The following is a 12,885-nucleotide window of genomic DNA, read 5'->3' on the forward strand; positions in this document are numbered from 1 at the left end:
GAGTCTGTGTGATGGTCACACAATGAGATGTTTGTACTATTTTTGTAAATGCAAAATTTACAACTACGGCTTTCCATTTGCTTTCCTTTAATGCCACATAAGACTAATCAAAGAGTGACTAGATAGAAACCTTTGACTCGCATAGCAATTTCATATACACCCAGAATTTTCTTGGGTTCTCAACAAGATCTTTTGCTAAGGTATGACAGTGGTAGTAAATGTTTCTTGCACCAATATTTTTACAGACGCAGGAATCTGTTCTAAATTTTTCCTGCTATTATTTGCGCATTCCCCTTTTGAACTGCAAGTGCAACAGCTTTCCTTCCTCAGCATTCTCTGAATTTTGTTATTAAACTACAGTGGGTCTCTTCCACTCTTAATCCATTTACTCAGTGCGTGCTTCTCCTGAACACGAATTACAATCCATTTAAACTTTGCCCATAATTCCTCTACATCATTTGACTGGAACTAAACGATATCCATTCACTGTCTAAGTAGGATGCTAACCAGTGCTTATCTGCTACTTTTAGCAAAAATACTCTCCTGATCTTTTTGATGGACTTGTTAACTTGTTAACATTGTCGCTGTGACGACATCATGATAACTATACTGACTCTCTACTCTACTCTATACTCAATACTGACATTGTCAATAAGGTCAGGTCTGTTGGTAGATACAAGGTCTGAAATATTTCCACTGCATGTGGGTTCTCAAACCAGCTGCTCAAAACAGTTTTCAGGGAAACTATGTTCAAATGCATGATTTTTAGCTTCATTGGCACATATCCAAGTAAAAGCAAAACAACAGGTAAAAATCATATTTACTTATTTATTTAAAAGAATGCAATATTTCCCTACCACAATAAATGATACTATTCATTGAAGAAAATGAGATTATGTTTGATCACTGTGATGCATGATCCTATAAAACTGTTCATCATCATCATCATTTAAGACTGATTATGCCTTTCAGCGTTCAGTCTGGAGCATAGTCCCCCTTATAAAATTCCTCCATGATCCCCTATTCAGTGCTAACATTGATGCCTCTTCTGATGTTAAGCCTATTACTTCAAAATCATTCTTAACCGAATCCAGGTACCTTCTCCTTGGTCTACCCCGACTCCTCCTACCCTCTACTGCTGAACCCATGAGTCTCTTGGGTAACCTTGCTAATCCTGTTCGCCCTGACTGCTACATCTACAGAGTTCATTCCCAGTTTTTCTTTGATTTCCTCATTGTGGACACCCTCCTGCCATTGTTCCCATCTACTAGTACCTGCAATCATCCTAGCTACTTTCATATCCGTAACCTCAACCTTGTTGATAAGGTAACCTGAATCCACCCAGCTTTCGCTTCCATATAACAAAGTCGGTCGAAAGATTGAACGGTGCACAGATAACTTAGTCTTGGTACTGACTTCCTTCTTGCAGAAGAGATCGTAGCTGAGCGCTCACTGCATTAGCTTTGCTATACCTCGCTTCCAGTTCTTTCACTACATTGCCATCTGGTGAGAATATGCATCCTGAGTACTTGAAACTGTCCACCTGTTATAACTTTGTTCCTCCTATTTGGCACTCAATCCATTTATATCTCTTTCCCACTGACATTACTTTCGTTTTGGAGATGCTGATCTTCATACCATAGTCCTTACATTTCTGATCTAGCTCTGAAATATTACTTTGCAAACTTTCAATCGAATCTGCCATCACAACTAAGTCATCCACATATGCGAGACTGCTTATTTTGTGTTCACATATCTTAATCTCACCCAGCCAGTTTATTGTTTTCAACATATGATCCATAAATAATATGAACAACAGTGGAGACAGGTTGCAGCCTTGTCTTACCCCTGAAACTACTCTGAACCATGAACTCAATTTACCGTCAACTCTAACTGCTGCCTGACTATCCATGTAAAGACCTTTAATTGCTTGCAAAAGTTTGCCTCCTATTCCATAATCTCATAGAACAGACAATAACTTCCTCCTAGGAACCCGGTCATATGCCTTTTCTAGATCTATAAAGCATAGATACAATTCCCTGTTCCACTCGTAACACTTCTCCATTATTTGTTGTGAGCTAAAGATCTGGTCCTGACAACCTCTAAGAGGCCTAAACCCACACTGATTTTCATCCAATTTGTCCTCAACTAGTACTCGCACTTTCCTTTAAACAATACCTGAGAAGACTTTACCCACAACGCTGATTAAAAAGGTACCTCTGTAGTTGTTACAATCTTTTCTATTTCCACGTTTAAAGATTGGTGTGATTACTGCTTTCGTCCAGTCTGATGGAACCTGTCCTGACTCCCACGCCATTTCAATTATCCTGTGTTGCCATTTAAGACCTGACATTCCTCTGTATTTGATGAGTTCTGACTTAATTTCATCCACCCCGGCTGCTTTATTGCACTGCAATATACTGACCATTTTCTCAACTTCCTCAAATGTGATCCTATTTCTATCACTGTTACTTAGGTAAAAATGCAGCCTTCAATTTAAATATCATTTCTTCACAAAACTACAGTCAAAAAGTGGTTATTGTTAAAAACATTCTCTTCTGCATTTTGCCTGAGTGGCAATTCCCAAAAGATGCACACATTTAAACATATCCATCATTTTGATTTGCAGCTCCTCGTATTGGCCGTGTTTGCACATCCAACACTTTTAAACATATCTTAACATATTGAGAAATTCTAACAGTGTCACACACACGGACTGAAGAAGTAGGAATTAAGAGTGAGAGATGCACTTATTTTGAAGATACCAAATACAACTCTTATCATATTTTAACACAAAACATGTAAATGATGGTCACAAATTTTTGAGAGTTTCAACTCACTTCCATTAATCATTCCAAAAGAATTATTGGACATATTATCCAACACATGTAACAACAGGCATTAATGAAAGTAACTTAATATTATACATAGTCCTCTCGTATTTTTGGAGTATTCCATGGTTTCAAGGCAAAAATGCTCAAGAAATATTGAGCAATATCATATACTGAAATGAAAATTAAAAATAGTGGAATGGCTAATAAATAAAATAAATAAATGAAGAGAAGTGCAAAATATGGCATTGGATATCAACACAAGTTTAGTGTAACCTCGAACAAACCTGAAGGTGAGCTGATCTGGCCAGGTTCTTTCTTCAAAGAGCGCAGCAAGCGGTTGCGCTTGAACTTTCCACGGCGCCTCTTGGGTGTCGGTGCCTGCTGGGCTTGAGCTGTCTGCTGGATGATCATGATGTGGAGCTCACGCTCCAGCAAGTCAATCTCACGTGCCTCCAGCTCTCGTTCGCGACGACGCAAGTGTTCCTCCACTAGTTTCTGCTGCATCTGTGCCCTTGTCAGCTCTTCCTCACGACACCGCAACTCCTGTGGCCGTCATACAGAGTATACAGTGTGACTAAATGTGTATTATAACAAATTAAATTATTACAGCAATACAATTTCAGATTGTGCCACCTAATATGACACATCTTCATTAAACCATTGCAAATCATACTCTAGTTACCTCTTTCAATAAATATGAAATATGTGTATAACTTAAAAAGAAAATTTCAGCATATGCATGTGGCTGAATATAACAACTGCACAAGAAGCACAGTTAATAGAAACTGACTCATTTTAAAACAGATTCTGTTATACATCAACAAACACTACCTGTCCCACTCAAAATGAATAAAACTTATGTTGATTTGCAGCAATACAACCATAGAAAGTGTACTTTATGTGTCAGTCAGAGTTCAGAATCGTGCAATCACACTTTTTACATAATATTCTATATTTGTGGCAAAAAATAACCAAATTCAACACAGCACATCACCATACATTTTCAAAATGTTGAGTTTCCAGCTGGTTTACTGATTTGAGTAAATATTTTTTAAGGTGCCAACAATGTTAAAGCACTCAAACAGCAACTTGACGCCCAAAAACTATCGTTTGACAAGTCCTAAAGCAACACTATCAGCTTCACACCATTATAGCTCCAAAACTGATCCACACAGTGTGACTGCCTGGCACACAATAACCAGGAGCCATCACTCCCTTGCACTCATAAGCCCTCAGTTTCCCCGCCAAAACTTACAATAAACACAAAATACAGAAAATGGATCACCATTGAAAATGTATATAATTTAAAATTACAGTATTGTTAAATGAAAAGTCTTTTCCTTCCAGTCTCCCTCATACCATACGAATCATCCTACGTCTAACAACTTATGCACAATTAAATAAAACATGAAATTTGTGCAGAAGTATGTATAATAATTGGCAAATAAGTTGTTAAAATACAACAAAAATTAAAGGTGGCCTGTTCATAGAAGTACGTCTTTGTGCTCTATTCAATGTTGGGATCGCATATTACATTTAAATAATCACTTTAAAGTGGCATAAGAGTGTTTGTTTCCTGTTATGACATAACTTCTGTAGTTTTTGTGACATACGTGGTAGCAATGTCTCAAAAGATGCACCTCATTTCAGTGCCGTGATTACTCTGGTGTGATTGGTTCTGCTATATATCAAAACTGTGAATTACTGTTTAATTCTGAAGTATTTCTAACAAGGGAACATCCCCATCACACCCCCCTCAGATTTAGTTATAAGTTGGCACAGTGGATAGGCCTTGAAAAACTGAACACAGATCGATCGAGAAAACAGGAAGAAGTTGTGTGGAACTATGAAAAAATAAGCAAAATATACAAACTGGGTCGTCCATGCGTAAGATAGGCAATATTAAGGGAAATTTGAGGCGAGGAGCTCCGTGGTCCCGTGGTTAGCGTGAACAGCTGCCGAACGAGAGGTCCTTGGTTCAAATCTTCCCTCGACCGAAAATTTTAACTTTTTATTTTCAGTTTATGTGAAAAACTCTTATGTTTTCATCACTTTTTTTTGAGTGATTATTACATCCACAAGAAAACCTAAATTGGGCAAGGTAGAAGAAACTTTTCACCCATTCGCCAAGTGTACTAGTTAGGTGGGACGACAACATATTCCTGTCATGTGACGCACATGCTGTCACCAGTGTCGTATACAAAATATCAGACGTGTTTTCCTGTGGAGGAATCGGTTGACCTATGACCTTGCGATCAAATGTTTTCGGTTCCCATTGGAGAGGCACGTCCTTTCGTCAACTAATCACACGGTTTTGCGGTGCGGTCGCAAAACACAGACACTAAACTTATTACAGTGAACAGAGACGTCAATGAACGAACGGACAGATCATAACTTTGCGAAAATAAAGAAAGCAAAATTTTCAGTGGCGGGCAGATTTGAACCAAGGACCTCTCGTTCCGCAGCTGTTCATGCTAACCACGGGACCACGGCGCTCCTCGCCTGAGATTGCCCTTAATATTGCCTATCTTACGCATGGACGACCCAGTTTGTATATTTTGCTTATTTTTTCATAGTTCCACACAACTTCTTCCTGTTTGCTCGATTGATCTGTGTTCCGTTTTTCAAGGCCTATCCATTGTGCCAACTTATAACTAAATCTGAGGGGGGTGCGATGGGGATGTTCCCTTGTAAGTAGCACCACTGTGGGCAGCCCGACTCAGTGCCTCACCTTAGCTGAACCAATGCTTACAACTCCAGTATTCCAATAACTTTAGACAGCTTACAGCTCGCCAGTATATATCGTGCATTACAGTATCCAGGGCCTCTTATCAGTTCTTTAATGAGAAATAAAATCAAACAATGGTAACTTCAGGATGAAATTTCAACAAGCTTGTACTCCATCTCTAATGACCTTGATGTTGTCAGAGTGTTAAATGCTAACCTTCCTTCCTTGTAAATTAGTGGAGACCTCACCTCCGGGTGATGACCTGCAGTTCTCAATACCAGCTATTCCACTTCTCCAGCTAGACACAAATGAGTGGATTTCTATGAAGGGAGACATTCAAAAACCTCATCAGTATTCTTGTGGTTCTCACATGACAACACGGTTTAGTTGTTTTAAGTATGGTGAAGGAATAGGCCAACATCCAAAATCGAAAAACTTGTACAACTGTATAGTGAAAGACCCAGTTTGTGCAAATGGTATTCCAACTGTGGACCAAAGTTTAATAAAAACTAGCTAAAAAATCTGAAATCAGGTTTCAAAAAAAGCTCAGAAAGGTGGAGGCCTCTGAAAGGAGCGAAAAACTGGAGAAGGTGGGATGAATTGGACAAATCAACATTATGGTGCGTGCTAATAAGACATTGCTTATAGTATGTTCATTATTATATTACCCATTACCATATAAGTCCATTATCTTTCAGGTATTACAAGTTAATGCAATTCACAAAGATTCGCAAACATCCATTTCCTAGCAGAGAGAATCTTAACGACTCAATGGACTGCCTGCAATTCTGAATCAGACCCATGTGACTGGAATGTTACCTTTCGGATCCATCTTTTTACCCATATTGTTCAGCTTTCTTTTCAAGAAATATGAGTACTTAGCATACAAATTGATGGTGGCTGCTACAATTTTCTCGTTCCTATCATCCATATTAACTTCCTCTCAATGGTATAAACAAGTTACACAATCCGAAAATGTGCTACAATAAAATAACACCTACAAATTCCACACTGTGCAACACACTTTCAGTGAAACTCAGCTGCAATGACTGAAATCCATTGCCTGTGATCTCTGGTCTGTTGATCACGCACTACAGTCCTGGGTCCAGAGATAAACCATGAAAATCTGCCAATTTGTCCAACACACAAAGGAACCTGTCTTCCCAGCAGTTCTGAGAGACCAGATTTGATGGTTGGGGCCTCACTTTAGCGGAAAGTGTCGGACCTGAGATCAATAGGCCGGATCCATCAAAAATATCTGGAGAATTGGTGACTCCGGCCTGTCGCAGAAACCCACTCATGTTTGGCCAGTTAATGAAAGAGATTTCTGGCAATGCTGATACTGATATATGTAATAAATAGGTGAAAATGTTAACTGATTGTGGTAGTCAAATAAATTTATTATGGCAAGATGTTTATGAGACGATGGATGTTCTAAGACTGCAGGATAGAGATGTAGCCTTGACGGAACTTGGGAAAAACTTTGGTTTCTCCTCAAAAATATTTTTAAAGGTTCTGCGGGAGACCAGTGGTGGGAAAATTGAAACGAATATTTACACGGTTTCTAGAGACACTATGAATTTATAAATGATAGTTGTGAATGATCTTTGAAACCAAACTGGTGTTCAAATAATAGAAAGCCAGAAAGGAAAACTGCTCATCTCGTATGTATCCCTATAGCATACAAACCATAATTATCGTCAAACTTACTTACTGATTAAAACTGTGTGCCTGACTGAAACTCAAACTCAGGAATTTCATTCTGGAAACATCCCCCAGGCTGTGGCAAAGCCATATCTCCGCAATCACTCAACAGAGGGAAGTCCACTGGAGCTGACGAGATACCAATTCGATTCTACACAGAGTACGTGAAACTTGCCCCCCTTCTAACAGCCGTGTACCGCAAGTCTCTAGAGGAACGGAAGGTTCCAAATGATTGGAAAAGAGCACAGGTAGTCCCAGTCTTCAAGAAGAGTCGTCGAGAAGATGCGCAAAACTATAGACCTATATCTCTGACGTCGATGTGTTGTAGAATTTTAGAACATGATTTTTGCTCGCGTATCATGTCGTTTCTTGAAACCCAGAATCTACTCTGTAGGAATCAACATGGATTCCGGAAACAGCGATGGTGTCAGACCCAACTCGCTTTATTTGTTCATGAGACCCAGAAAATATTAGGTACAGGCTCCCAGGTAGATGCTATTTTCCTTGACTTCCGGAAGGCATTCGATACAGTTCCGCACTGTCGCCTGATAAACAAAGTAAGAGCCTAAGGAATATCAGACCTGCTGTGTGGCTGGATTGAAAAGTTTTTAGCAAAGAGAACACAGCATGTTGTTCTCAATGGAGAGACGTCTACAGACGTTAAAGTAACCTCTGGCGTGCCACAGGAGAGTGTTATGGGATCATTGCTTTTCACAATATATATAAATGACCTAGTAGATAGTGTCGGAAGTTCCATGCGGCTTTTCGCGGATGATGCTGTAGTATACAGAGAAGTTGCAGCATTAGAAAATTGTAGCGAAATGCAGGAAGATCTGCAGCGGATAGGCACTTGGTGCAGGGAGTGGCAACTGACCCTTAACATAGACAAATGTAATGTATTGCGAATACATAGAAAGAAGGATCCTTTATTGTATGATTATATGATAGCGGAAAAAACACTGGAAGCAGTTACTTCTGTAAAATATCTGGGAGTATGCGTGCGGAACGATTTGAAGTGGATTGATCATATAAAATTAATTGTTGGTAAGGCGGGAACCAGGTTGAGATTCATTGAGAGAGTCCTTAGAAAATGTAGTCCATCAACAAAGGAGGTGGCTTATAAAACACTCGTTCGACTTATACTTGAGTATTGCTCATCAGTGTAGAATCCGTACCAGATCGGGTTGATGGAGGGGAGAGAGAAACTCCAAAGAAGAGCGGCGCGTTTCATCACAGGGTTATTTGGTAACCGTGATAGCATTACGGAGATGTTTAGCAATCTCAAGCGGCAGACTCTGCAAGGGAGGCGCTCTGCATCACGGTGTAGCTTGCTCGCCAGGTTTCGAGAGGGTGCGTTTCTGGATGAGGTATCGAATATATTGCTTCCCCCTACTTATACCTCCCGAGGAGATCACGAATGTAAAATTAGAGAGATTCGAGCGCACACGGAGGCTTTCAGACAGTCTTTCTTCCCGCAAACCATACACGACTGGAACAGAAAAGGGAGGTAATGACAGTGGCACGTAAAGTGCCATCCGCCACACACCGTTGGGTGGCTTGCGGAGTGTAGATGTAGATGTAGATATCCTTTCTTCCAGGAGTGCTATTTCTGCAGGTTTTGCAGGAGAGCGTCTGTGAAGTTCAGAAGGTAGAAGATGAGGTAGTGATGGAAGTAAAGCTGTGAGGACAGGTTGTGCTTGGGTAGCTCAGATGGTAGAGCACTTGCCTGCAAAAGGAAAAGGTCCCGAGTTCCAAGTCCAAGTCTGGCACACATTTTTAATTTGTCAGGAAGTTTCAAATCAGCGTACACTCTGCTGCAGAGTGAAATCTTCATTCCAGAATTATCGTATTTACCCTAGTATAAGACGAACCCTCTTTTCCAACAGGCACCTTAAGAAAAATTTGTTTTTAACGTAGTCCAACAAATCAAAATTACAAACTATATTCCTGTCATTAAGTACCTACCTAAAAAGTTAACATTACACCTATTCTAAATTTATGCCATTTACTGATTTCTACAATTTTATAACCCAAGGAGAAATAAAATGAATGCAAACGACGTGAGACTAGGGCCTCCCGTCGGGTAGACCATTTGCCGGGTGCAAGTCTTTCGATTTGACGCCACTTCGGCGACTTGCACGTCGATGGGGATGAATTGATGATGGTTAGAACAACAACACAGTCCCTGTGCGGAGAAAACCTCCGACCCAGCAGGGAATCTAACCCGGGCCCTTAGGATTGACAGTCTGTCACGCTGACCACTCAACTACCAGGTGTGGACAATAAAATGAATGAAAAGAAATGGTTTACATTAATTTTTTGTACAGTTTTCTTTTCTACATTTTTTGCTTACCAACCCTGTCATCTGTGGTATCACTATTTCTAATTATCACCACCACCACCACCACCACCCCCACCACCACCACCCTAGTTGCACAGCTGTGAAATTTACATGTTCATCGTCATAAATATTTTGCTTTTGTTTCTAATGTACCTCTGAGCTTGTGGTTACTGTGGGACCTGAGAAAACAGCTGTTTTTATCCGAATACATATCACATTTCATTTCTATACTGACAAGAGACTTGATACAATGTCTTTCTTCCAAACATATTGTTTACCCGATGCTCCCTCACTGGCTGCATAGAATCAGCAGCTGACACACCCATTTTGTTCACGTCAGGACTCTTCCGTAGTTCTGTGCTTGAGCAACTGTGAAATACAGACTGCAATATCGTATAGTGTGCAATAATATACAACAACAACTACTACTAATACATAAATAAAAGATCACAATCACTATTCAGTCCAGTTCTCGAACTTTGCTTGTCCCGTCATCTGGTGCCTGTGGGCATTATCTCCATGGCAGGTCTTGCTGCTGTAATTTATTCTTGCAACAATAATTACAGTTTAATATGATTTATTTAATTTGTTAACACATTTCATTCTGGATTAATTTTCCTCCTAGTTTCATCTGAATGTCAGCATCATGTTCTAATATGTGAACAGCAACCGAATTTCTCATTTGCTACTCACTTAGTAAATCATTACACCCTCTCATAATCAAATAAAACACCGTACTATGTCCTCCTGTGCACCATTTACATGAAAGTTGGAACAGTTTTTTCCCCCAAAATAGTACCACAAAGCATCTCTCTAACCCAACTAGAATCTAGAGATACAATGCTACTTACAGGCATTGCTGAAGTGAAAAGTTCACAAACTCTTGGGAGGCAGTTAAGCAATGCCAATATGGATGAAGAATCTGAGTTTTTGAGACTTCCATTAACCATCATGGTCTGAGGTAAGGTCTCTGCCAGAATCAATAAAGTACCTCAGACTTGTCCCAGCATACATCTTCTCAATTATTTGCATAATTTTATCTTTATTGCTGTTTCAATAACAGAAGCATTCTACTGAACAATACACCTCTATCTCACTTGTTCACATATGCAAGGGGAAGGTGGCAATCTAACTGAATTCCTCGTCACTACATCCCAATTATTCAAATTCCCAATTGTTTCCCTTCTTCATAAATAGGAAGAATGTTGGAATGGTTTCTTAAACAGACCGCAGCCATCTCTCTTCCATGTGCATCCCCCAAATACACTAATGCTGCCTCTCTATGACCTATACACTGACTGGGTATTAATTCCCATCTTCTTGTATAAAACAGTCACAGGTTTCTCGTCTCATCACATCAGGGTAAAACTCTAGCTTTTGTTTGTGATTTGGGGAAGCACATGAAAGGAAAACGGCTGTGGTGTACTGAAGCGACTATACCAGCATTCTTTCCATCAAGAGTATTTAATGTTGTTGTTGTTGTTGTGGTCTTCAGTCCTGAGACTGGTTTGATGCAGCTCTCCATGCTACTCTATCCTGTGCAAGCTTCTTCATCTCCCAGTACGTATTGCAACCTACATCCTTCTGAATCTGCTTAGTGTATTCATCTCTTGGTCTCCCCCTACGATTTTTACCCTCCACGCTGCCCTCCAATACTAAATTGGTGATCCCTTGATGCCTTAGAACATGTCCTACCAGCCGATCCCTTCTTCTGGTCAAGTTGTGCCACAAACTTCTCTTCTCCCCAATTCTATTCAATACCTCCTCATTAGTTATGTGATCTACCCATCTAATCTTCAACATTCTTCTGTAGCACTACATTTCGAAAGCTTCTATTCTCTTCTTGTCTAAACTCTTTATCATCCACGTTTCACTTCCATGCATGGCTACACTCCATACAAATACTTTCAGAAATGACTTCCTGACTCTTAAACCTATACTCGATGTTAACAAATTTCTCTTCTTCAGAAACTCTTTCCTTGCCATTGCCAGTCTACATTTTATATCCTCTCTACTTCGAGCATCAACAGTTATTTTGCTATCCAAAAACTCATCTACTACCTTAAGCGTCTCATTTCCTAATCTACTTCCCTCCGCAAGAGCCGACTTAATTCGACTACATTCCATTATCCTCGTTTTGCTTTTGTTGATGTTCATCTTATACCCTACTTCCGTTCAACTGCTCTTCCAAGTCCTTTGCTGTCTCTGACAGAATTACAATGTCATCGGCGAACCTCAAAGTTTTTATTTCTTCTCCATGGATTTCGAAACATCTTCGAGAGAATTTTTCTACGCTGATGTTTTTCTTATTGTGCGTGGTCTCCTTCGAAATACTCTCCTCCACAATAGACACACGGCGCCCACCGCCGTTTCCACTTCCGGAAGCAGTCCTTGTACGCCTCTTGCTGGATCGCGAGAAAGTGCCGTCTGGGAATTTTCTTTTATCTCGTCTATCGTTGCAAATCTCCGTCCTTTCAACAGGGATTTCTATTTTGGAAATGAAAAAGTGTCCGCAGGGGCCAGGCCTGGAGGATGAGGCACCTCAGTGATTTCGTGTTTTTGTGCAACATTCATGCAGGGATGAATGTGCGGCTGCGATACCGCGATGCAAGATACATGAACTGTCTCGCCCGAAGGCCGTTTCCTTCTCACATTTTCTCACAGGTGCCGAAAAGCGACAGTGTGTCGCTGTCGCACGAATTCATTATGAAGTAGTCCTTCAAAGTCAAAGAAAGCTGTCAGCATGGCTTTGACATTTGGCCTGACCTGACGGGCTTTCTTTGATCTTGCAGCACAGTTCCCGACCCCTTGTGAAGACTGAACCTTGGACTCAACATCATAACCGTAGACCCACGCTTCATCACCAGTTATGATTCTCTTAAGGAACAGCTCGTTCCCATTTGCTTGATCCAAAAGCACTGATGCGAGGCGAAGGTCTTCCTGGTCTTGACTCGCGAGCCGTGGGACGAACTCGGTGGCAACAAGGTGAATTCCCAGATGCTGTGTCAGGATTTCATGGCATGTTGTTCTTGTTGTTGTTGTTGTTGTGGTCTTCAGTCCAGAGGTCTCCATGCTACTCTATCCTGTGCAAGCTTCTTCATCTCCCAGTACTTACTGAAACCTACATCCTTCTGAATCTGCCTAGTGTATTCATCTCTTGGTCTCCCTCTACCATTTTTACCCTCCACACTGCCCCCCAATGCTAAATTTGTGATCCCTTGATGTCTCAGAACATGTCCTACCAACCGAACCCTTCTTCTAGTCAAGTTGTGCCACAA

At 40.5% G+C, this 12,885-nt stretch overlaps 1 protein-coding gene across 1 annotated transcript in view; it reads right to left on the reverse strand.

Annotated features, from left to right (window-relative positions):
- The window catches only part of LOC126106232 (mitogen-activated protein kinase kinase kinase 10-like), a 686,304-nt gene that overhangs the window by 108,702 nt on the left and 564,717 nt on the right, over nt 1-12,885 (reverse strand). Inside the window, exon 5 of the mRNA XM_049912460.1 lies at nt 3,119-3,377. Coding sequence (XP_049768417.1) covers nt 3,119-3,377 — 259 coding nt within the window. The remainder of the gene's footprint in view (nt 1-3,118; nt 3,378-12,885) is intronic.

This window comes from Schistocerca cancellata, chromosome 10, assembly GCF_023864275.1.
Source record: "Schistocerca cancellata isolate TAMUIC-IGC-003103 chromosome 10, iqSchCanc2.1, whole genome shotgun sequence".
NCBI lineage: Eukaryota > Metazoa > Arthropoda > Insecta > Orthoptera > Acrididae > Schistocerca > Schistocerca cancellata.